The sequence below is a fragment of the Agelaius phoeniceus genome, chromosome 6 (assembly GCF_051311805.1).
Source record: "Agelaius phoeniceus isolate bAgePho1 chromosome 6, bAgePho1.hap1, whole genome shotgun sequence".
Taxonomy (NCBI): domain Eukaryota; kingdom Metazoa; phylum Chordata; class Aves; order Passeriformes; family Icteridae; genus Agelaius; species Agelaius phoeniceus.
In genome coordinates this window covers 19,030,056-19,051,783 of record NC_135270.1, presented here as the reverse complement: position 1 = coordinate 19,051,783, position 21,728 = coordinate 19,030,056, and the positions used below count along the sequence as shown (strand labels likewise).

Below are 21,728 nucleotides of genomic sequence, written 5' to 3'. Positions count from 1 at the left end.
CTGTGGACTTGGATATGGAAGAGATGGGACACCAGAGGCTCTGCAGGAGGAACTAAGTCTCTGATTCCTTAATGGAGCATTCTCTTGCTCACTTGAGATGTGGCTGACACTCACAGCAGTTGGGATCACTTAGCTGGAAAGCACCAGCTTTCCTGTTCTGGCACTTCTGCTTACTGGCTGATGATTCGTTTTCCTGCCAGGAAAAAAATGCTTACTAGAAAAGTTTTATTGGAATACGTTTTGAAGTGGATTTATCTATAAGCTCAAAACTGTTGAAGTATCAGCCTTGTTTTCTTTCTCAGTCTGTTTTCACCAGCGCTGCATTGGCCAGTGCAACAGGATCTAAAAAACAGTGTGAGGCCTTAGTCAGATGCACATGATCTTCCTTGGCTTCGTAAAACATAAGTAAGAGGAGGGTGGTTCTTTGTGATGGGGGTGTGTGAGGCCCAAGACAGCAGACTTCCATGACTTCTCTGACATCCCCTGTAATAACCTCTTGGTTTGAGCTGTGTATTAACCAATGGGGAGAAACCTCTGGGGAAGGCTGGGAATGAGGCTTTCCTGTGCCTGGTTTTGTAAAGAAGACTGCTTTTGGTAGCATTTCACGGTGCATTTGTCTCGTTGCAGGTGAGGCCGGTGCCAGCATTATTCGGGCGTCAAAAGAAGCCCGGAAGAGGTTCTTGGGCCCACTCCACCCCTCTTTCAACATAGTGAAAACCATTCGGATGTCCGTGTCCAAGATGGTGCCAGACAATGGGCATGAGGTTGCAGCAGGACGTTTGGGTATTTCCCTGACACGGGTCTCTGATGGGGAAAATGTGATCCTGTCAGACTTCAATTCCAAGGAGGAACTGATCCAGGTGAATGCACTCTTACTGCAGAGGGTTGGGCAGGAGCTCCATGCAGTTTTGTTTTGCCTTGGTCTCCAAATGTCCTTAGTACTGGAGTATAATTGTCAGCACATGCCAGCATGGTGTTCTGAGAACAGTAATAGTTTCAGTAGGCTTTGATCTGATTCTTAGATTCTGGATCTCTTTCTCCCTCAGGCCTGTATCTGCAGCGCCTTTATCCCTGTCTACTGTGGGCTGATACCTCCAACCTTGCGTGGAGTGGTAAGTAAGATTCTAAGATGGTCCTTCATTAAATTACATACTAATGAGTAGGTTTTGACAATGTTATTGCCTACTGGCAGCATTTATTTGAAGAGACACAAGAAATTCCCAAATAAACAACTTCCAGCAGTGGATAGGCCTTTTTCCACTGTTGCATGCAGTTGACTATAAGTGTCCTGAAGATCAGTGGATTTAACATATAGTAACATACAGTCTGGGGAAGGGCTGGCTGGCTCAGCAGGGTGTTCTCATGGCTGCATGGTACAACACTTCCCATCACTGAGGCTCCAACTGTCTGCATGTGGAAAGAAGTTCGGCCCAGGATAAAAGTCATGAGTGTAGTCCCTCTCCCATGTGCCTCACACTTTCTGCAGGGCTTTAACTAGTGGTGTGGATACTGGCCCTCTTTTCCATGGAATTCTTCCTGTCCTTTCTCTGACAATAATGCTCTGCTGCATGCCAGACCTCTCTTAGAATTGTGTCCAAGGCTGCTCAAGAGCAATCTCTCCCTCTATGTTTGCATATTAGAAATGAAAATACATGAAAGCTGTGTGGAGCTGCAGCATTACTGGATATTGCAGTCATGCTTTAAGGGTGTCCTGGTTGAACTTGGCTTCCCTTGTCTACACAGGTTAATGAACACATTAAAGGGCAGGGATTTTGCAAACTACACAGTCAAAAGTGAGAGGGAGAACTGTTATAAAATATGTGCCCTGATTTACCATAAGTGATCTGACCAAAGTGCCTCTGTCTGTCAGAACACAGCATCAAATCTGTTCTGATTGCTACCTGTGTCCTAAAAGTGAGGTCAGTTTTGCTCCTGCATAGCTTGGCTGGTTTTGTCTTGTGCAAGCATGTTGGTCAGAGAAATGACCTGGAGGAGATGTCCAGTGTTATCCAGCCCTTCAGAGAAGTGACAGAATCAAAAATGGTTTGGTATTTGCTCAGCAGCTGCTGCCAGGGCTTTTTCCCTTCAGCGGGTAGGACCATAGCAGTGGCTCTTGCCTTGCACCTCTCTGGGGGCCAGTTAAGGTCAGTGTGCATCAGGAAAAAATCTCACCATTCCAAAACTGTGTACAACATCAGGGTTTCTGGAATGTGCAGCTGCCCTGGCACACTGAGGGATAACTTCTCATGGGAAAAGGTGGGGAGGAAATATGAGATGAGGAAATTTAATTCCTACCTCTTCCCCAGAAAAGCATGGCTCTGAAGGGGGATTGCAGATGAGGAGAGAGGTTAAATTGGGTTGGGTATGAACTTGGGAAATGGTTTTGAAACAGAAATGCATGATTCTTAACATGCCTGTGGTGACTGTATTTGTCACAGAATAAACTGACTGGCCTGGCACAAAGCAGTGTTTTTTCAAGCCAATGCTACTGTGTGCAAGGTGCAAAATCCATATTTTGCCTTCCTCCTAATTTTTTTCTAGTGTTCACTTCTCTGAGATCTGGTAGTCTCATGGAGTGGATGATGGAGATGGGCAGAGGTGTTAAAAAAACCCCAACAACTTAAATATTGAGAAATCAAAAAGTCAGTAACTGACCTGCCAGCACACACAGTAGCTGTGAGTTGTCTGCAGCATGTGGGTGAGATGAATCCCTGGCAAGGGTCACAAAGCTGATTGTCAAATCCACGTGAGTGAGGGGCCCTGTGCATGGGATGACATGATAAGGGAATGGAAGTGGGCACCCCAGTCTATGAACCATCCCCTAAAGCTGCTGCTGTGTGTGTCTGCAGGCAGCTGGTGGCTCCAACCTGTGGCTTTGGGCTGTTCTGGCTTTGCAGGAAGCTGGAGAGTGGTTACACTTGGGCTACTAGAGGTTCAGGCAAATCTAAAGTGGCAGCTGAACTTTACTGAGGAGTGTTAATCAGCATTGCTAAGAAGCAGTGGACCAGAGAGTCAGGTTTGCAGGTGTACTCCTGGATTTCTATGGAGTCAGAAGGGTTTGCCTGTCAGCTCTGTAGTAGTTGAGCCTTTTTTCTAATTGCATACGTGCAATCATGCTGCCACCCTCAGGGAAATGGGTCTTCTGCATCCTTACTGCAAAACTAGTGTTGTCCAGCACTAAAGCTTACCTCCTTTTTCTTGAAACAAAAGTGCATGCTGCCTGCTTTGCTCTGTTCTGGTCCCACTCAGCATGTTGGAATCTCATCCTTGCAAAGAGAGTCAGGCAGACGTCTCCAGCTCTAGATGTGCCTAGTCTGGCTCTCAGTGGAGGAGCAGCTTTGGGAAGAGGATGACAATGGCAGTTTGCTGTGGTTGCTTTACGCTTGAAGAACACTGATGTCCCCTTTAGAAGGGGGAGAGAGTTCTGTTGATTGTTGGCATCTCTGTTGTTGGAAAACATCTTGAGAGCAAGCTGTGTTAGTGTTTCTGAGAGGATGTACTCTACCCTTGAGTTTAATCTGTCCTGTCCTTCCACTTTCTTCACTGTCCAAATTCAGGTGGTGTACGAGTCTCTAAGTGCCTGTCTTGACACAGTGTTTGGTGAGCAAGGGCTGCCATGAGGATAAAATGTCCTGTGCTCTGAGTTTGGGCTGCTGTAGCCTACCATTGTAATCACAAGCTGTCTCCCATGAAGCTGTAGGCTCTTTGCAAAGGTGGCCCTGAGGTTTAGTTTGCCTCCTAAGAAGGGAATGTGCAGTCCGCCCTGACCCTATTGCATCAATGGCAGCTGGCTTGCTATAGCTGAATTTAGTTGCTTTCAGCCCATGAGCCTGTGAACTGTTTCCCAGGCCCAGAGAAGCTGATTGAGGTCTATGTCTTGTCTGCCATCCAGAGCAAGAGAGAACAAAGTGCAAAGCACCCTCCAGGCAACACATCCGTTGTTTTCCTAGGCATTGTGTAGCAGAAGAGCAATGTTGGTAGTCAGTCTGCCTGTGAAACAAGAAGAAGCAGGCTGCAGAATGGAGCACCTCCTCCTTCAATCAGCATTTCTGTGCTCTGCCTGGGTTTAGCCTCTACTGGCTCAGCTTCTCACCCAGCAGAGAGCTGAAAGATGTTTACAGCTGCTACTTGTGGGGCTGCATAGCCCCTGTATCATGATTTGTGTTTGGGTAGGAAGGAAACAGATCCAGGCAGCAAATTGCAAGATCAACCCTGATATGAAACCAGCAGAACTCTTCTGTAACTGAGGTTCACAAGAGCTGGAGTTGTTGCTCTGCAAAGACCCCCAGCTTCCTTCTCTTTTGGCTTGACCAACATCCTTTTCCTGTTATCTTTTGCATGTTGCTTACTCTGCCAAAACCTGTGATAGGGATCATCTTGCTCAGCTCCTTATGCAATTACAGTAGCCAAGGAATGTTTTGAGAACATACTACTGGGGTTGCCCTTCCTGCAAGGGTAACACAAATGTGTTTATGGTACAGAAGTACAGAACATTCTCTGATAAGAGAGTGCCTGTTAAGAGCAAAACCCAAGTCTCTTGTGCTCTGTTATCACATCACAGCAAGTGGATTCCCAATGTGTATGCATGTGCTAGGATTGCTGTTCGATAAGCCCACTAGCAACAAATCAGCTGGTTTTACTCACAGGTAACAAACCTTCTGCCAGGGGGCACTTGTGTCTGAGCTTATTCATTTTGAACACAAGTGAAAAATTGCACAATGTCACAGTGTGACAGCTTAGATCAGTGCTAATTTGCACTGCAGGTAGTTGTTGGTGTGTATTATTATTTAATTGGACAGCAGTCAGACCACACAGGAGCTGTAAGTCAGCAGTCACACAAGTGAATGTGCCTTTGTTATTGAACACTTGTGAGCAGCACACTCAACCAAGAAAAAACACATAGCAAAAGGAATTGTTATAAACAACACAGCTGTGCTATCACTGGTTTTTATTCCTCCAGTGCTGGGGGATGTATTCCATTTCTTCCCAAGTTGTTGGCACAAACAGGAAAAGGAGTAAAATAGCTGCTTGATCAGTTGTGAGAATGAAGATTCCTGTATTTGTCTTGATTTCAGAGATATGTTGATGGAGGGATTTCTGACAATTTGCCCCAATATGAGCTGAAGAACACAATCACAGTGTCTCCTTTCTCGGGAGAGAGCGATATCTGCCCACGGGACAGTTCCACAAATATGCATGAGCTGAGAGTCACCAATACAAGCATCCAGTTCAACCTTCACAACCTGTACCGCCTCTCCAAGGCCCTGTTTCCTCCAGAGCCACAGGTGAGTTTCTTGGCCACAGCAGAACTTGGGGACCACAGATCTTGGGCACTGGCTAAACTGTGTGCACTTTGGCAGGAGAAGATTCCAGGCACTGTTAGTTTTGTATCTTGTGCTTTCTCTTTAATCTTGACATTATCAACCCAGAGACTCGCTAAACCTTGAGCACCTGCACAAGGGTTTGTCTTCTTTTTCTACTTGAATAGCTGGAATTCAGGTGGTAGCAGTTGCTAGTATTCCCACGTTGCTGGAAAGTATTCCCACCTTTCTCTCTCTAGAGTAGTCTTTGCCTGGAAGTCAGGCTCACTGTAAACTATAAGCATGCATTCATGTGCTGAATTACTTGGGCAAGTTTTTTCCCACCTCTTCTCTAGTCTTAGCTGGCTTTATCTGCAAACACGATAGCTCTTCCTGGCATCTGCAGGGAAGTATTCTGGGCTGCTTGTCAGAATGACTGACTGAAGGCTTCCCACAGCAGCATCAGCTGTAGATGGGTAGCTGCAGTCTGTGCCCACACTTCAGTAGGATCCTAGGTGTCCCTTCCAATTGAAATTGTCCTGTGATTCCCAGAGCCAATGTATTGATGCTGTACCTCCCATTCCTGCTCAAAGCCTGAGCAAGGCTAGCAGGAATGAGACTTGTTCTTGGGATAGCTCAGGAGTCAGGAGAATTCTTCTCAAGCCAGCATTGTGGTAGATGTTTGCTCAGCCAGTTTCCACATGAAACTTTCCTTCCTCTGCCCACAGGTGTTGCGGGATATGTGCAAGCAGGGCTATCGAGATGCACTGCACTTCCTGAAGAGGAATGGTAAGGCTCTGGCTATTTGTAGGGTGCACTGACTTGCCTGTTCTGTGCCACACTTTGTGCCTTGGCTTTGAGAGTAGTTGATGGTGCATGTGAAAGGAGGAAGGGAAGAACTGAACTATGCCTCAGATACTAGGGTATGGAATTCTCATTAATGAGTAGCACTTGAGGAAGGAGAGATGGAGTGGTGACCTTTGCAGTTACCAACACAGTTGCTGAGCAGCAGTGCCATGTGGACCTCCTGCAGACACTCTGCCGCTCTCCGTGTGCAGCTGGGTCTGTGGTGCTGCCCTCAGAGCCCCGGTGCTGGACACTTGGGTGCTGCTCTCCTGCCTCCAGCCGCGGCAGCGCTGGGTGTGCGCTTGCTGCCACCTCGTGTCCGTGGACAGTGATGCAGACCCGGATAACTGGGATTGCACTGTAGGAGGGAAATCTTGCCTGCAAGATGGGTGACTGGCTGATTATAGCAACAAAACTCTGCAGAACAGCACCCTGCGGAACTTAAAGGGGAAATGAGAGAACTTATGGGGAAGGAGAGAATGAACTTAGACTGGCAAGATTTGTAGCTCCTTGTGGTAAGCATTACAAGAGAGGTAAGCTAAAGAGGCTGGGCATGACCTCAGCCTGAGGGGAGTTAGGATGAAGCAAGGACTGACACTGTAAAGGCCAGGCAGGGCAGCTGGTTTGTGTCATCCTTACAGAATAACTTCTCTTCTCAGGTCTCCTTCATCGTCCAAGTCCTGCCCGTCCTCTCCTTGCCATAGAAGCACCTCCAGGAGAGAAGGAAGAGGAAGAAACAGAAGCTGAGGACCAACTAGAGGACAACACTGCCCTTGCTGTTGTTGAAGAGCATATCTTCGAACACTTGCCTCCCAGACTGAACCAAGGTATGATTCAAAGGGAGCGATCACTGTGCTGCCTGGTCTGCCTCAGAAGATTACTGGGATATGTGGTTATTGTTTATAGCTGGGGTTGGTCATGCCCAGGGATTGAAATGACACCTGCTGAGGGTTAGATGGATTGGGGGGGTCTCAGATAAAGTTGTGGCTCATACTGTGGAGGCTGGACTGGGAGAGGTTGATTCATTTGACAGTGTTCTGCATGGTAAGGAGAGGAGAGGGTCTTGCTGCTCACTCCTTTAGAGTCTGATAAAGGTGAAAGCTGCTGGTTTTAGCTCTGCTCAGGGGATTACTAACCTGAGCAAGACTTCCTTAGAAGTGGGAGGTAGCTGCCTCAGGCTGAGTAACTTTTGAGGTATGACAAGAAAAGAGTGTCCCACTGGGGATATTCAACCATGTTTTCTTCTGCCTTCAGCTCTCATGGAGGCTTGTGCAGAAAGAAGAAGTTTCTTGACTGGCCTGAGCAACATGCTGCCTGTGCGTGTGGCCACAGCCATGATGGTCCCCTACATGCTGCCTCTGGAATCTGCAGTCTCCTTCACTGTCAGGTAAGCCTTGGGCTGGTCCCTCAGTGCTGCTCTTCCCAGTGCAGACAGGTATTTGATGTAGCTGTAGTGTTTGAATGGCCAGAGAACAGGATTCTCTCTAATTCTGCACTGCTGATATTCCTGGGGAAGAAGCTCTTGACATTTACCAGACATGACTTAAAAAACCAACCAAACAAACCCTTACAAAACCAGAAAAACCAAGAACCCCAGACTTTTCCTATGTCATTTAGTTACAGCCACTACTTCTAGCTTGAAGGAAGATTGCTGTGTGCTAGAACTTGCCCCAGAAAATGGTGATACATTTTTGAGCCTTATGAGAGACTTTGGAACTGGTGCTCTTTTAATCATATTCCCTTGTGTGGCCCAGCTAATGGTTGTCTCCTGTCTCTTTACAGGTTGCTGGAATGGCTCCCAGATATCCCTGAGGATATAAGATGGATGAGGGAGCAGATGACAGAAATCTGCAGCTATCTTGTGAAGAAAGCCAAGAAGAAACTGGGCAGCCATCTTTCAGCCAGGTGTGGTTGCTTTTCTTCAGAGCACTGTTCAGGAGGAGCCCTTCATTTCCCCTTACACCTTTGAATTTTAGAGACTCTATTCCACTGGAGCAGAGCAAATAAGGCACAAATGGACCAGAAGGAATTGGCACTTAGGCTGAAATACAAATCTGGTCCAGGGTTTCTTGGCTTCCTTAACTGTTGGATAGACTCAGCGCATGGTCCCTTTCCTTCATCCCATTATAGGGGACAAAGTCTAATTGTCCCCTGTAATGGGGGACGTGGCCTAAAGTAAGTCTGATTAAAACAGTATGCCAGCTTATTTCATGCTCCTTCTGGAAGACAGAAGTGCTTGTCTTTGTGGCATTTGCTGGTCCAGGATCTCCAAGAAGTATTTGTGTTCAAATGACCTCTTCTACCTCAAGCCTGGTTTTTGTGGGGAGGGAATATGGTACCCAGGGAACACCAGAGAGTTTCCAAGTGAGACCAAGTGCTTTGGGCCTGAGTGTGTGCCTGTGCTTCTGGGCTGAACCCCTGGCTTGAGGCTGTGGCAAGACTCTTGTGTGGACGAGAATAGGAAACTCTGTCAGTAATAGTCAGCGGGTCCCAGCTGTGACGTATTCCAAGTACAAAGTGTGATTCTTACCCAAAAGAGTTCATGGTCTGAATAACTGAGAGATGTGAGTGGGGAAAACTGGGCACACAGAGACTTCTCACTAAAATCATGTAGTCAATTTAGTACAAAACAGGACTGTGGTAGTGGAGCTCTAGTCTGGTGACCTGCTGAAGTCTTCTCATGTACCGAGTCTTTGCATGTATTTGCCTTTCAGGCTTTACTACCACCTCGAGCTTGGAGGGCCCCAGAAGCTGCCAGTTTCTCCCCCAGCACCTTGTGGTGAAGCACTGCCCATATGGATGAGGAGCCACCGCTCGGTTTCTGACGTCATGATGAAGTGGGAGGAGTACCAGCGCCAGCTCATGCTGGGCTTGCTCTGCATCAACGTGGACATGCAAGCTTCCCTCTTCCCTCGGGAAGGGTTTCAGTTAAAGCTTCCACCTCTAGGCTGTGCAAAAGAGTGCCTGCCACTCTTCTGAGCCTGCTGCTGTGAGGGGATGAGAGTGGGTGGGAAGGAGAATGGACACAGGGTGGGACCAGTCTCATCCCTCAGCAGCAGGCTGCCCCATGCTCCTGAATATGTTGCCATGGGGATTTCCCCGGGATGGACACTGGTGGAATTGACTGTAGACTTTTGTTGCCCACTGGGCCAAGCAAGGGACCTTTGTGTTCACAGCCACACACAGGCTGATTCCTTGCTCTAGACTTGTGGTGAGGCCTGGCCATTGCCTGTTGCCAGGCTGATGTTGACCCAGCTGGGCTCTCCCAAATAGTGCACTTTGAATTGCCACTGGCTTTTTACCGCCAAACAACCAGGATGTAGATGATGCTCTCAAGTTCATACAGCTTTTACCTCCCTTGGTTTTTCAGAGCATGTGTCTTGATTCCTCTCCTTAAATCCTCTGACAACCTTTAGTTGTTTGTGCTACTGAAAGATGAAGTAGCCTCTTGCCAAACCAATTTTTGTCATGGCTTTCAAATCTCTTCCTGACTTTTCTTCTTTGCTGAAACCATGTCCTTTCCTCTCTCCCTTAATTACATCCACACTAGAAGCCGGAGCTGGTCCTGCAGCAGACTACACTGGAACTGCAGAAGTGTAGAAAAGTTATCTGTTTTCCCTGATTGATATTGTCCTCATCTCTCCCTTTTTGATTGGGTTCCTCAGGGAGCTACTGTGACTTGAACTCTGAGTGTTAAGTGATTGAGCTTATTTAAAGAAGTAATTTTGGCAGATTTTTTTTTTCCAGGGAAACATGTTGAATTTGAGGCCCTATTCCTCACTCTGTGAATGGAATTGGTGTGGGGTTGCCCTGAAAAAAAGCTCAGCCTGCTTATCTCAGGATCAGCTTAGCAGCTGAAGTAATATGAAGTGGTTGTAGGAAGATGAGAATTGTGTAGGGCATGTTATTTTTGAGAGGCTTGTGGTGGAGTGTCACAGCAAGTGCTGGGGAAGTGGCTGCCTCTGACAGGAGTCAGTTGGGCATTGCTCCTTTAGGGGCTGTACAACTGAGGCAAATTCTAGGTGGGTGATACAGAATGGATCTCCTGCCAAACTGAGGCTTTTATCTCTCTTTTGCTCAGAAAGTTTGGTTGTTGAGGCTTTGGAGTGAGAAGGATTTAGGCTTGTAGCTACACCAGCATCCCAGCTTGCCTGTCTCGTGTTGTGGCTCACAGGTCCTGCTCTGCAGCTAGCAATAGCAGGAGCATGAGAAGTGAAGAGTGTTGATGCACATGCAGCCCCTTGGAACTGGCTCCTCTTTGTCTTGTCTCTTAAAAGTGCAGAGCTGCAGCAGAGCAGGACTCTGCCTTCTCTGCAGTGGTCATGGCTTGTGTGAGAAGTATGAACCCCGTGTTCTTCACAGGGTGAGACATGGCTTCCTGTGGGGATTGCATGGACTTAAGCTTAGGTCTTCACACTCTGACAAACCCAGCTCCTGGTATCTTTTTCTGCTGCTTGTCTTGCTACATGAGGCGTCTTCTACCTCTCCTAGCACAAGCAGTGTGCAATGGCCAAAGCAAACCTATGCTGTCTTTGCTGGGGAGCACGACAGGGTATCAGAAACTGATTATGTAGCCTATACACGGAATAGTAATTTTTAATAGACTCTGTTTTGCACCTTAGATTTAGAAAGGGAAAATATACCTAGAAGTTGTGCTAATCACTGGAGAAAATAGTAAATCTTCATGAGCAGTGTGGGTGACGGGGTGGGTGCTGTTTCCTTCGAGCACAGTTGTGCACTGGGCATGGATTTGGAGTTTGTGTGGAGATGGATAAGCATCAGGACTCCCCTGCAGTGGCTGTGCCAAGCTGGGAGGCAATGGAGCAGGCCTCTGCCCAGGAGGCAGTGCAAGAATGAACTTGTGACTTAGATTGTCACCCCACTGCCCTTGCTGGATGAAACTATGTAACACAAGGGCCTGTGCAGTTTGCAAAGCAGGCCTGCACTTAACACAGTCAGATTTAGTCTTAAGCTTTGCATAATTAAGTCAGGGAACAGGGAAGTGACTACAGGAAGAGAAAAAAATTGGAGGATTCTGAAATCAGGATAGAACATTCAATTACCAAACAAATCAATCTTGTGATTGTTTAAAGCCCACAGAAAAAAATGCTAGATGCTAGTGGAAGTGAACCAGCAACCAGCTACTGTCACTTAGAGGGAGCAAGATTAATTTGATGAAAATTGGAAGTGAGAAAAGATGTTTATTTACTGGGTTGGTATGGGATTTCTGCCGCTGTTTTGGACTACCTTCTTGGGGGCAATGGCACGTGCACAGCTGCTTGGATTGCTAAATACATGTCTCTTGTCCCTAGTGCACACAGAGCAATTGGCAAGAACATAGAGATATTTAGTGGCAAGAAATTAAGGCATTTTGTCCAGAAGCAAAACATCTGAGGGGCAAAACTGCATAAGGAAAATCTTGTGTTTAGAAGCTGCTGCCCTTTTGACTCTGCCTTTTTTTTTTTTTTGAGTTAATATATGGGTGGAGAAAATTATACAAGTATTTTTTTATCCCTTCTTCCTGGACTGGTAAAACCACTGAGTGATTATGTAAACCACTAAACTATGAAATGAAATACTCCTGGCAAAAGAGTGTGCTAAGAAGTTGCAGCTTGGCACCCTTAACCCTTGCCTTTTGCATCAGAACTGACTGGCCTGGTGCTGACTAGGCTGATGCCACTGTCTTCCAGTGCTCTGATCCAGAAGGCTTGGGGATTTTGGTTCATGCATTTGAGGAGACCAACAGCTGTGCCTGGTAAAGGGCCTGAGTTTTGTTCTGTGTTTCACCTCATCAGTAGTTTAATTTATTGTATTAACTTCTCCACAAGAAGCTTTTGTACACTTCAAACCATAACCGCAAATCAAAGCCTGGCTTTAAAAATAAAGGTCTAACTCTTCACAAGGAAATTCCTGGTTTTCCTGTGCTAATTTGCAGGGTGTGAAGGATACTGGGAAAGTACCACTCTGTATTAACCCTTTCTTTGCCTGTTTTTATTTCCCAAGTGTTACAATGGCTATTGTGTGATAGCCTGTTGGCTTTATAGATTTGAGCTCTGATAAAGGAACTGCAGATCTGTTAAAAAATACCTGACACTAGCCTCATTTTCCTTTTGAAAAGTTTCACCCATTTGCTTGAAATTCTTGCTGCTTGTCCATCACAGATTGCAAAGGATGAAGGAATTAGGGAAGATCACCTTTCCCACTGATGTAGAAAAAGGGCTGTGTCAGCTTGTGAATAGATTTTTGTTATGCAGTGCTGCCTTGTCTAGATGAGACCCCACTCTTTTTGAAATCTCTGGAAACCTTGTGATAGGCTCTGGATTGGATATGAAGGGGTTTATTACAATAGTGCTCACTGTAACTGTTCAGTCCCTTGTTCTGTGTGTACCTCATGGTGTACAAAGTTATCTTCTGGGCAGCCATTGCTGATTAACCCTCACTTTCCAGGTCCATAGGAGCAAGGTCATCTATGGCAGTCAGTCCTTTCTGCTCCAGATTGTGTGACTGGGCAGCCCAGCAGGGCTCTCCAGTGTATGGTGAGTGGGAGGTCAGGTTCCTGGACAAAAATTCATCTTGTAGTCTATGTCCAATGGTGCTTAGAGCATTCACTGGATTCCTGCAGGAGTCCCAACCCTTGCCCTTTCCACTGTTTCACATAAAGGGTCTGTGCATTCAGGAATCCACTATTTTTTCCTCCTTCCTGTCTTATTAATTGCTGCTTTTAACAAGGCTGATGGTGACCTTGTTGTGCACCTAACCAGCCCCTAACCTGCACCACACTGTAGAGTTGTTTTGTGTACAACAGCCTGTGCCTATGGCGTGCTCTGTAACCCACAATTAGTGTGTAGTGTAATTGGTTTGGTTTGCTGCCTGACCTACAGGTAATACTGTTGCAAGCTGATTTTCAAGGAGAAAATACTGACCACTATGTATAGGACCTAGGAATTGTTTTCTCATGGCTTCTTGGAAGGCTGTGTACCTGCAACACTCAGAATAAAAGAGAATCTGCTGTCTTCCAGCACTGGGGTGTCCCTAGTACTTTTATATTCCCTAGTGGTTTTATTAATTTATAAAAATGATCTAGTAATTCACTACTTCCTTGGAGAAAAGAGCTCTCACTTTTGCCAAAGCAGTTGTGGGAGAAATACCTGAACTTCTGTGTGTGTTTATTCCTTAGGGGAATAAAACAGTAGTAAATTTCTGCTAAATAGATGCCAGATGTGGTGGGTGGCAGGGCTGCTGAAGTCAGAGGGCCTTGCCAACAGTTTTCTCAAGCTTTGTTTCTGTTTTCTGCTTAAATCAGTGAGAGAATGGACCACCTCACCTGGCTGCCATGTCAGCCAGCTTGTTTGTGCCAAACACACGCTGTGCCTTTACAGTGGGCTCTGGCCTTCTGTCCTTTGGGTGTCTGCCTTTCTGAGTGCAGCAGGACTCGCTCCCCTCTTCTCTCCCTCCTTCCCCTTGCCTGCTGGTGGGACATTGCTCCTTTTCCAACCTGCAGGCAGCTCCACTAGGACAGCCCCTAACTACATCCACCTTACTCTTTGGATCCACATCAGCCCTCCTGCACAGGGAGCACAAAACTCCAGTTCCAAACAGAGGACTTAGAAATATAACTTTGAAATAAATACCTCTGGGGTTTTCTCTTGTTCTTGAAAACAGCATCTGAAGCAGCTCTTTGAGCTTTGTGTGTCCTGGGACTACTCCACTGCTGCCACTGAGTTTGAGAAGACCCTGGAGCACACAATACATATGGAGGTCCTGTGAAAATTATTGGTGTCAGAGCAGCAACTAGACCAGCAATAGCATAACAAGTTATGTATTTATGTGGCAATGTCACTAAGTAGTGTTCACAGTCACTTTAAAAGTTCAGTATTAAATTGTTGATGCTTTTTTTTTCTTCCTGTTTCTATTTTCTAATGTTTTGCTGAAGAAAATGTAACTATTTATTTTGGCAGAACTGTATCTTCTAATAAAAACTTTCTCAATATATTTACCTGGCTCTGGTAGGCTGCTTCTCTTGCTATTTAAAAGTTTATTAAATATTTTTGGATGTGCTGTATGATGTGGGTTTGTTTTGCTAGGCCCAAGCCTATTCAAGTTCCTCTTGGTGTCAACATTTATTGATACACAAAGGGGGCATTGATCTAGAGGTACATTTTGGTCCAGTTCTGATTTACTCAAGCCTAAGTGGCTCAAGTGCTATTAGCCTCTGTTTATTGGAGATCTGTGGCAGACCCGGGTTTCCAGGAGGGATTAAGCACCTTCTTGTGGGAATAGCAGGTGTTTGGCACCTGTGAAAGTGTTAGTAAAACGTTATTCACAAATCTGAAACTTCTCCATTACGGGACCACTTCTTGAGGAAACTGACCTGTCTTTCTAGAGCGTCTGTTTCCTCGTTGGTGAAATAGACGGTAGTGGCTGCTGTGTGTCTGCCTGTTATGACAGATACCGAGGCCTGCCCCGGTTACTCTCCAGCTGGAGTGCATGGAAACCACCGGCCCCCGGGTTGTGGGAAGACCGGGGCTTTCCTTGGAGCCAGCCCAGGGATCAGGGCACGGCCGCCCTGGAGCCGCGGCCGGGCGCGCCCGGAGCAGGGACAAGAGACTCACACGGGCTGGGGCTTGGAGCTGCGCGGCTCCGGGGACGCTCCAGGGCTCGGGCTCCTCTTTGTCCCGGCTTTTGACAGCCGCAAACTTTTCCTAGAGACTTTATTATGTGCTGTCACGTGACGGGGACAAGTGCTGGAATTAGCATTATAGGATGCAGCTGGTAAAGCAAACAGCTTTCTTAACCTCTAATGACTGGAGAATAATAAACTCGCCAGCCCGGTGCTGTTAATCAGTGACATGGATCCTTCTTCCATAAAGCCGCCCGCCCGGGCGGTGCCGGCGGCTCCGCCGGGGGAGTGGCCGCGAGCGGGGCTGGGTGTGCGCTGAGGGCTCTCCCGGCCCTCGGGGCTGCTCGGGCCGGGGGCAGGGCCGCCCATCCCGAGGGCCCGGCCCGGCTCCCGCTGCCGCCCGCCGGGTTCGGCCCGGCCGCCCGCGGCCCCGCTCATTTCCGGCCGGGGCCGCCCCGGCGCCAGTGGCGGCTCCGCTCCCGCCGGGCCGGCCGCAGGTGCCGCTCGCTCCCGCCGGGCCGGGCCAGGCCAGGTAAGCGCCGTGCGGCGAGTGCGGGGCGGCAGCGGGGCCGGGGTGCGGTGCTGCGGTGCCGGTCCCCTCGCCGGGGCAGCTGCCGGCTCTGCCCGACCGGGACCCGCAGTCGGGGCGCTGGGAGCGGCTGCCCCAGCCAAGGGCCCCGCCGGCGCCTTGGCCCGCGCCTCGCCGGCCTCCCCTGGGCTGTGGGGAGAGGGCAGCGGCGGGCTGGGGGCCCTGCGTGCTGCGGAGTCCTCGCCTGGCCCCTGCCGCACACCTGCCCCGTCCGTCCCCAGCGGTCCGAGGTCCCTCGGCGGTGACGGACGGGTACGGAGCATCCACGTTCCTGCGCAGCGCTGCCTTCTCCCGCACACAGCGCTCCTGAGGCGGAGCTGCGGCCGTGCCGCGGGATGGGGAGCGCTGCCCCGGTGGGGTCCGGCACGGGGAGCTGCTGCCTCTTTTGCTTTCTCTCCTCTTCTGTCGCTGAGAAGTTTGCAGGCTCCTTTGATATGCGGTCACGGAACTCTGGTCTTTCTTATTGAACCTGAGTGGAGACCTTGTTATTTTCTCTTTTCCTTTTTCCAACGTCCTTTGTTCGTGGAATATTTTTTCTTGCCACGGTCCAGGTGCAGATGACACTGCACCATATAAAGATGCTGCAGGTTCCTACAGCAGCTGTGTTGGTGCTGCATCTCCTTCTCTGGAAGGAAAAACGTACCAGAGCTTTCCCTCTCCTAAGACTGCGGTGTATTTCTCTTTAATATCTTGCACTCATGGGATGCACTCTGGTGAATTTGTGTGTTGAACCTAAGTCCTTCCTGTAGGACTTCCTGAAAATAGCTGAGGGGAAAAGAGGTCAGCTGAGGGGAAAAGAGTCTCAGACACAGGGAGATGGCTGTGCTCAGGAATATCCTGAGGAGGCAGGATAGTCCAAACACAGCTTGCTTGTTTAGTTGTGACTTGCTGAGTTCTTGCTTATTCTGATGGTTGTTCTGCGTCAGAGGGGGCTCAAAATTCCTTAATTTCTAGCTTTGCCTTATGCAGGCTCAGGGGCAATTGTATCTTATTTTTCATGTTCTTGAGCTATATTTATTTCTGAGGATCATCTAACAAGCTATAGATGAATATATCTCTGTACATATACATCTCCTGAGGGCTATGGAAATGCTTTTCTTGATCAAACAGATAATCTGTTTGGTTTGTCCTTTCACCGTTCAGTTCAGGTGGTCCAGAAGAGGTTCTGAAAAGCTGCAGTGAGCTGAGGTGGAGGAAGCCTCTCTTTGCCAGGACACCCTGCTCCACAGAGAGTGATGTGAGGCCTGAGATATAAAATTTTAGACTCTTTCATAAGATGGTATAAAATGTCTTTGAAGCTACCTTGCTGGGCAAAAAATATTCTCATTTCCTGGAGCATCAGCTTTCTTGTGGCAAGGTACAGTGGGAGTATCAACTATCCAACTGGAAGATCTGCTTGGTCATTTTGTCACCATCAGATAGGAAAATTTCTCCCCCACAAGCCGGTTGGATGCATTTGGTGAATCAAGAGCCTCCTATTCACTGACCTGAAGGTGGTGCTGCAAAGGAGGGCTCAGTGTGGGGCTGTCTTTAGCAGCACACAGACAGTGCTGGGGAACTGCTGTTCCTCATGACTTTGCCAGGCAGCCTCAGAAAATGAGCTAATGGGATGAGGACAATTGACAGGAACAGAAATCACATGGGCTCAGCTGTGTGCACAATGCTCTTCATGGTCAGAGAGCTTTAAGGAAATCGATCCCTATGTACAGCAAACTAGGATTGGTTTCTGTAATGCAGCTTCTCACTCTCTAAATCTTTTTGATTTCATAAGGCTGCTCTGGGGACTGAATCCTCTCTCCTCCCCTGCTTGCAGGAGCTCGTCTTGGATTTAAGGACAGTGAGGAGAAACTTCAGCTGTAGCAAATGTGTCATCTTCCACTGAGTGGAGCAGCATCTCCCTCCTTCCTGCCAGCTGCCTTGGCTTGCTGTGCATGTGAAGTCTGGGCTGGAAATGCTTGGTTTAATCTGTACATCTGAATCTCTCAGGATTCATTTGCTGTCCTACCAGACCATAGAATTGCAACGATCAGCAAGAGTTCCTGTCCTTTGTCACTGTGTCTCCTTGGAGGTATCCCCAGCCCAGCAGCTTGAAAGGGAGGTGCTCTGGATGTCCTGATTGACCCTCCTGATATTTTCCTAGCAATGTTCTCCTTTCCTCATCCTGTATCCCTAGCCTTTAATTTCTTGGCGGATGCTGAGATGACTTTCCCTCTGCATGGCCCTAATGCACATTTTGCTAAGCAAACCTGACCCCTGCAGCTGTGCAAGGAGCACTGGGGTGGATCTACTAAGTATTCCCATGGGCTCCTGCTGTGGCTAGGAGCACCAGGTGCTCTCCTCCAGCCACATGATCAAAAGGTTTGCCAACCCTAAGCTTTTGAATGCCACCAGCCACACATTAAAAAAAACAAGCCATAAAATTACTTATTTTTTTTTCCTTTAAGTCACATTCTTAATTTGCTTTTTTCTGCTTATTTCTGATTGTCTTGAAGATTTCTGTGTGTCTGTATAAGCTGCCAGGAATGCTTGAATGTCAGTATTTCACCTGACTGCAGGACCTAGGTGCCTCAAGCCAAATAACAAACATTGTGAGCTTTGGGAGAAAACAACACCCAAAGTAGTGGTGGGTTGTGGTTCTGTGGACTTTCAAATGAAGGCTGGAGCCATGCTGGGCTTTCCTCTGCCTAGTTCAGGTTGGAGTAACATGGCTGGGAAGCCCTGTGGACCTTTTAATCAAATGTTTTTCTCTTAACCTTGTGTGACAGAGCACTAAAGCAGCAACAAATACTGTCTTGTGTTCTCAGAGACTGTGGCTTTAACCTAATCATAGGTTTGTTTTGGAGGAAATAAGATATGGTGCAATGCTTTGGAAGGGTACAGTGTTCTTATCTGCTTGGCATAACTGGAGGAAAATCTGTCAAGTAAAAAGAGTGAGAGCAAGGAGGCTTGTACCATCCCTGCTTTCTATCCAGTGGAGTGTGTGATTGCAGTTAATTTAGCAGAGATGTCATCTGAAGGAGGAGCTCTTGCCTCTGCTTCTGTGCCTTCAGTCTCTGCTGGTACAAGACTTTGTGTCACTGTTCTGCACCAGTTACTGCCCCATCTGTGTGGAAGGGACTGCCTGGTTCAGAAGGATGTCTGAGGATTACACATACCTGACAGCCCTGCAGGAAAGGTTGTGTTGTTCTGGGGATGGCAGGGGAGCTCTGCAAATGTGCCTGGGAGCCATGAACCTCCTGAGATTTGCTGTGGTGGTTCAGCACTGTGTGGGCTTGGGGCTGGCTTAGGCTTGTGTTGTTGGTAAGATCCTGGCAGGTGTAAAGGTGTCCCTGCTCACAGCAGGTGAGGTATCCTGGGCTGAGGCAACCTGTGTTTCTGGAGAGATGAGACTGAATAAGGGGAGAGCTCTGAAGATGTATCCTACAGCTTTTTGAAAGAATTAGCCTTTAGCACATGTGCTGCATGAAAGTAAAGCAGTGCAGTGAAGGCTTGAAAAAAGCCTAATTTTTGTAACTGTGCAATAAAGGTAACATACCTACCTGTTTATTGCTTCCTACTTCAAGCTCTTCCAATGAATAGCAGGCTGGATATCTGCAGACTTTTGGAGGAGTTGCTGTGTGGTGCTAAAAATAAAATTGCGGAATGTCTAAATATGTCATTTAGGCTATGGAAAGCAAACCTTTTGGGAAAACTTCAGCTATGTTTGGATATAGCTAGGTGAGTCAAGCCTCTGGAAAAGGAGACAGCAAACTTGCAGGCTAGCTGTAAACCCTTGGCTAGGCATGGTGGGAGCTGGGCAAAGGTTCAGGTGCAGGGAGGCGGATGTAACACATCCTACAGGAACTTGATGGCCCTGACTGTTACAGTAGCTGAATTCCTCTTCAGCTTTTTCAGCATAACATCTGTGAGTAAGAGTAATGCTTTTATCTGCCTCATTTTTCCCTCTTCTTCCCTCTGGAAAATGAAGAGGAGGAAACCGAGCTCATCTCCAGCTGAGAATTGAAGTGGTAGGTGACCTATAGGTTGACAGCCTAAGAGATGTTGAAGTCTTATCTCCAGACAAGATTTCTGCCTCCCTGTAAAGCTCTGCTTTGTCTCCTGGCAAGGAATAGTGGGGCTGTATTGTGTCTAGGGAAGGTGAGCTGTGCCTGTGCCACCACCTGAGCTGAAGGTGGGGCAAGAAGTGTACGTATTGCTGAGCCTTATTTTGCCCCTAGCCCTAGTTTGTGGACTGAGTGCCCATTTTTTGTGGGGTGGGACAGGCAGGCCAGCAGAGCCATCTGCTCTGGGGTGAATTGCTGCAGGCTGAAGCTCCTGGCCCCTGCCCAGCTCCCCTCCTTGGCAGGTGCTGAGCTCCTGAGCTTTGCCCAAGAAGAAAGACAAGCGTCATCATTGCTTAGATAAGATAAAGCATGACCAAAACCCTTGGCAGGTGTGGCTAGATGCTGACTGGAATTGGTGCAGCTCAGAGGAATAGCCAGGCTCTTCAGCTGTGGGGAAGGTGGCAAAGCCTCTTTAAAACATGTAGACTGATGCTGGAGCCCACCAGGGAAGGTGAGTGCAAGGCTGTGAGTGAGGGAACAGCCACCCATAACCCTGTGGGCAGGAGGACTTCTTCTGTGTGTCCCTGTGGCTGTGTCCTGTGCAGACTCTGGTGTGGATGTTGCTCCATGGCAGCTCTGTCAGCTTGGTGCCCTCCAAGCAGGGCTGTGTGGGTGACCTGGTGTCTAGCAGGGCTGAGAACCTCTTCAGCAGCAGTGTCTCACTCTCTTCTCCTTTATTTTTTGAAGTTCTGAGATATCTGTTGTCCTGAACTGTGTCCTTCTGTCTGAGATCATGGGAACTAGGAAAAAAGTTCTGATTTATTGGAGGGAGAGAGGACATGTGGGTGCCTCTGCAAATGTTCATGTTTCTTCTGTTGCACACTTTGCTCCTATGCTTGAGAGCTGCCTTCCTTCTTCCTTATCCTCTTTGCCTCTTTAAGGAGTTTGTAAGATGCCTGATCTACCTTTCCTTTCTCCCAGACATGTAGCCAGAGGGGTAATCCTCTGCTCCGGCAGAGGTGCTCAAACGCCTTTGATTCAATGGATTTCCTATGGCTCAAAGTCTCTTTCGCTTCCTATGCAAATCGGGTGGCTCAGTCAAAGCCGCTAAATGCAAATGGACCACTTGTAGCTGTTCCCTCTCCAAGAGTGTTGTGGGCTTTATGCAGAGCATGGGGATGAGCCCTCAGGAGCTGGGAGAGCAGAGCAATACATGGATTTGTGCTGGAGAAAGGTCAGCATGGCTGTAGTTCACCCGTTCCCAGACTTGTGAGGTGGGATACCAGGCAGGATATTTCAAGCTGTTGGCATCAAATGAATGAGTGTTTGTAGGAATGGATTAACAGCTGCTAGTTATGGGTGTGGGGGGCTTGGCTGGTTATTGTCCCCCCTCTCTCCTTACCAAGTCCCTGCTGCATCCCAGTGCAGAATCTGTGCTGTGATTTGGTGACTCAGGCCACTCTGACGCCTGGATCCCTTTCCTCTATTCAGGCTGGGCAAATAATGTTCAGTCTGTAATCATGCTTGAGAGCTCTTGCCATTGCCCTAGATGTGGGGAGCTGGAGTGATGCTTAGATTGGCTTAATCCAATTCCATCTGAAAATCCACTGCTCTGAACAATAAATGTTGCGTGTGGGGGGTGGTATTCAAGTGTCTTTACTAAATCAAAAACCTTTTAAGCATTGGTAGATGAAGCCTTTTTCTTTTCAATGTGTACCACTAAATACACAGGATGTGCAGTATGGTTGAATTAGCATTACTATGGGAACCATAACTTTTTGTATTTCCTGACCTTTATCTGTGTAACACTAAGGGCTCATTAATTAAAGTACCTCCAAAGTGTAGGGTTTTGGGGGTTTTTTTGGTGTGTTTTATAAGCTTTTTTGTTGTGGTCAGTACTAAGAGAACCTTTATAAAGAACTCCAGGAGGAGATTAGAGATAGGGAGCAAACTGCTTTCCTGCACCTTGCACCCTGTCCTTTCTTGTGCTGTTCTAGTAGCATCCTAGCTAAGACCATGGATCAGTGTCAAGCAGGACTTCTGCAGCAGTGGTGAACAAAATGGTGAGTAAATTATCATGCTTGGAGGCAGATAGCTCACTTGGTATGGGTTTGTTTGGTTTTATTGTGTTTTTTGCCACAGCTGCACTGTTAGAGCCTGCCCCAGGGGATTTGGGGTCCTGCAGCTGAGGCAAAGCTGAGCCTATGAGGAATGGAAAGGTGATCCTCATGCCCTCTGCTAGCACAGATACCTCCCAGATGCTCAGGGGAACTCTCTGGCCCTGTTAAATCTCTAGGAAAGACAACTGTAATTGTTTGTAGTAGTCTTTG

General features: G+C 47.8%; 2 protein-coding genes across 4 annotated transcripts in view; both read left to right on the top strand.

Annotated features, from left to right (window-relative positions):
* Positions 1 to 14,138, top strand: part of PNPLA2 (patatin like domain 2, triacylglycerol lipase) — a 29,016-nt gene extending 14,878 nt beyond the window's left edge. Inside the window, exons 2-9 of the mRNA XM_054634237.2 lie at positions 628 to 860; positions 1,047 to 1,112; positions 5,076 to 5,285; positions 6,029 to 6,089; positions 6,806 to 6,973; positions 7,401 to 7,533; positions 7,929 to 8,051; positions 8,861 to 14,138. Coding sequence (XP_054490212.2) covers positions 628 to 860; positions 1,047 to 1,112; positions 5,076 to 5,285; positions 6,029 to 6,089; positions 6,806 to 6,973; positions 7,401 to 7,533; positions 7,929 to 8,051; positions 8,861 to 9,125 — 1,259 coding nt within the window. The 3' untranslated portion in view covers positions 9,126 to 14,138. The remainder of the gene's footprint in view (positions 1 to 627; positions 861 to 1,046; positions 1,113 to 5,075; positions 5,286 to 6,028; positions 6,090 to 6,805; positions 6,974 to 7,400; positions 7,534 to 7,928; positions 8,052 to 8,860) is intronic.
* Positions 14,139 to 15,169: 1,031 nt separating this feature from the next.
* The window catches only part of CRACR2B (calcium release activated channel regulator 2B), a 46,429-nt gene continuing 39,870 nt past the window's right edge, over positions 15,170 to 21,728 (top strand). For all 3 annotated transcript variants that reach the window (XR_013182734.1, XR_013182735.1, XM_077179953.1), the window contains exon 1: positions 15,170 to 15,298. The gene's annotated coding sequence lies outside the window, so the exon portion shown is untranslated. The remainder of the gene's footprint in view (positions 15,299 to 21,728) is intronic.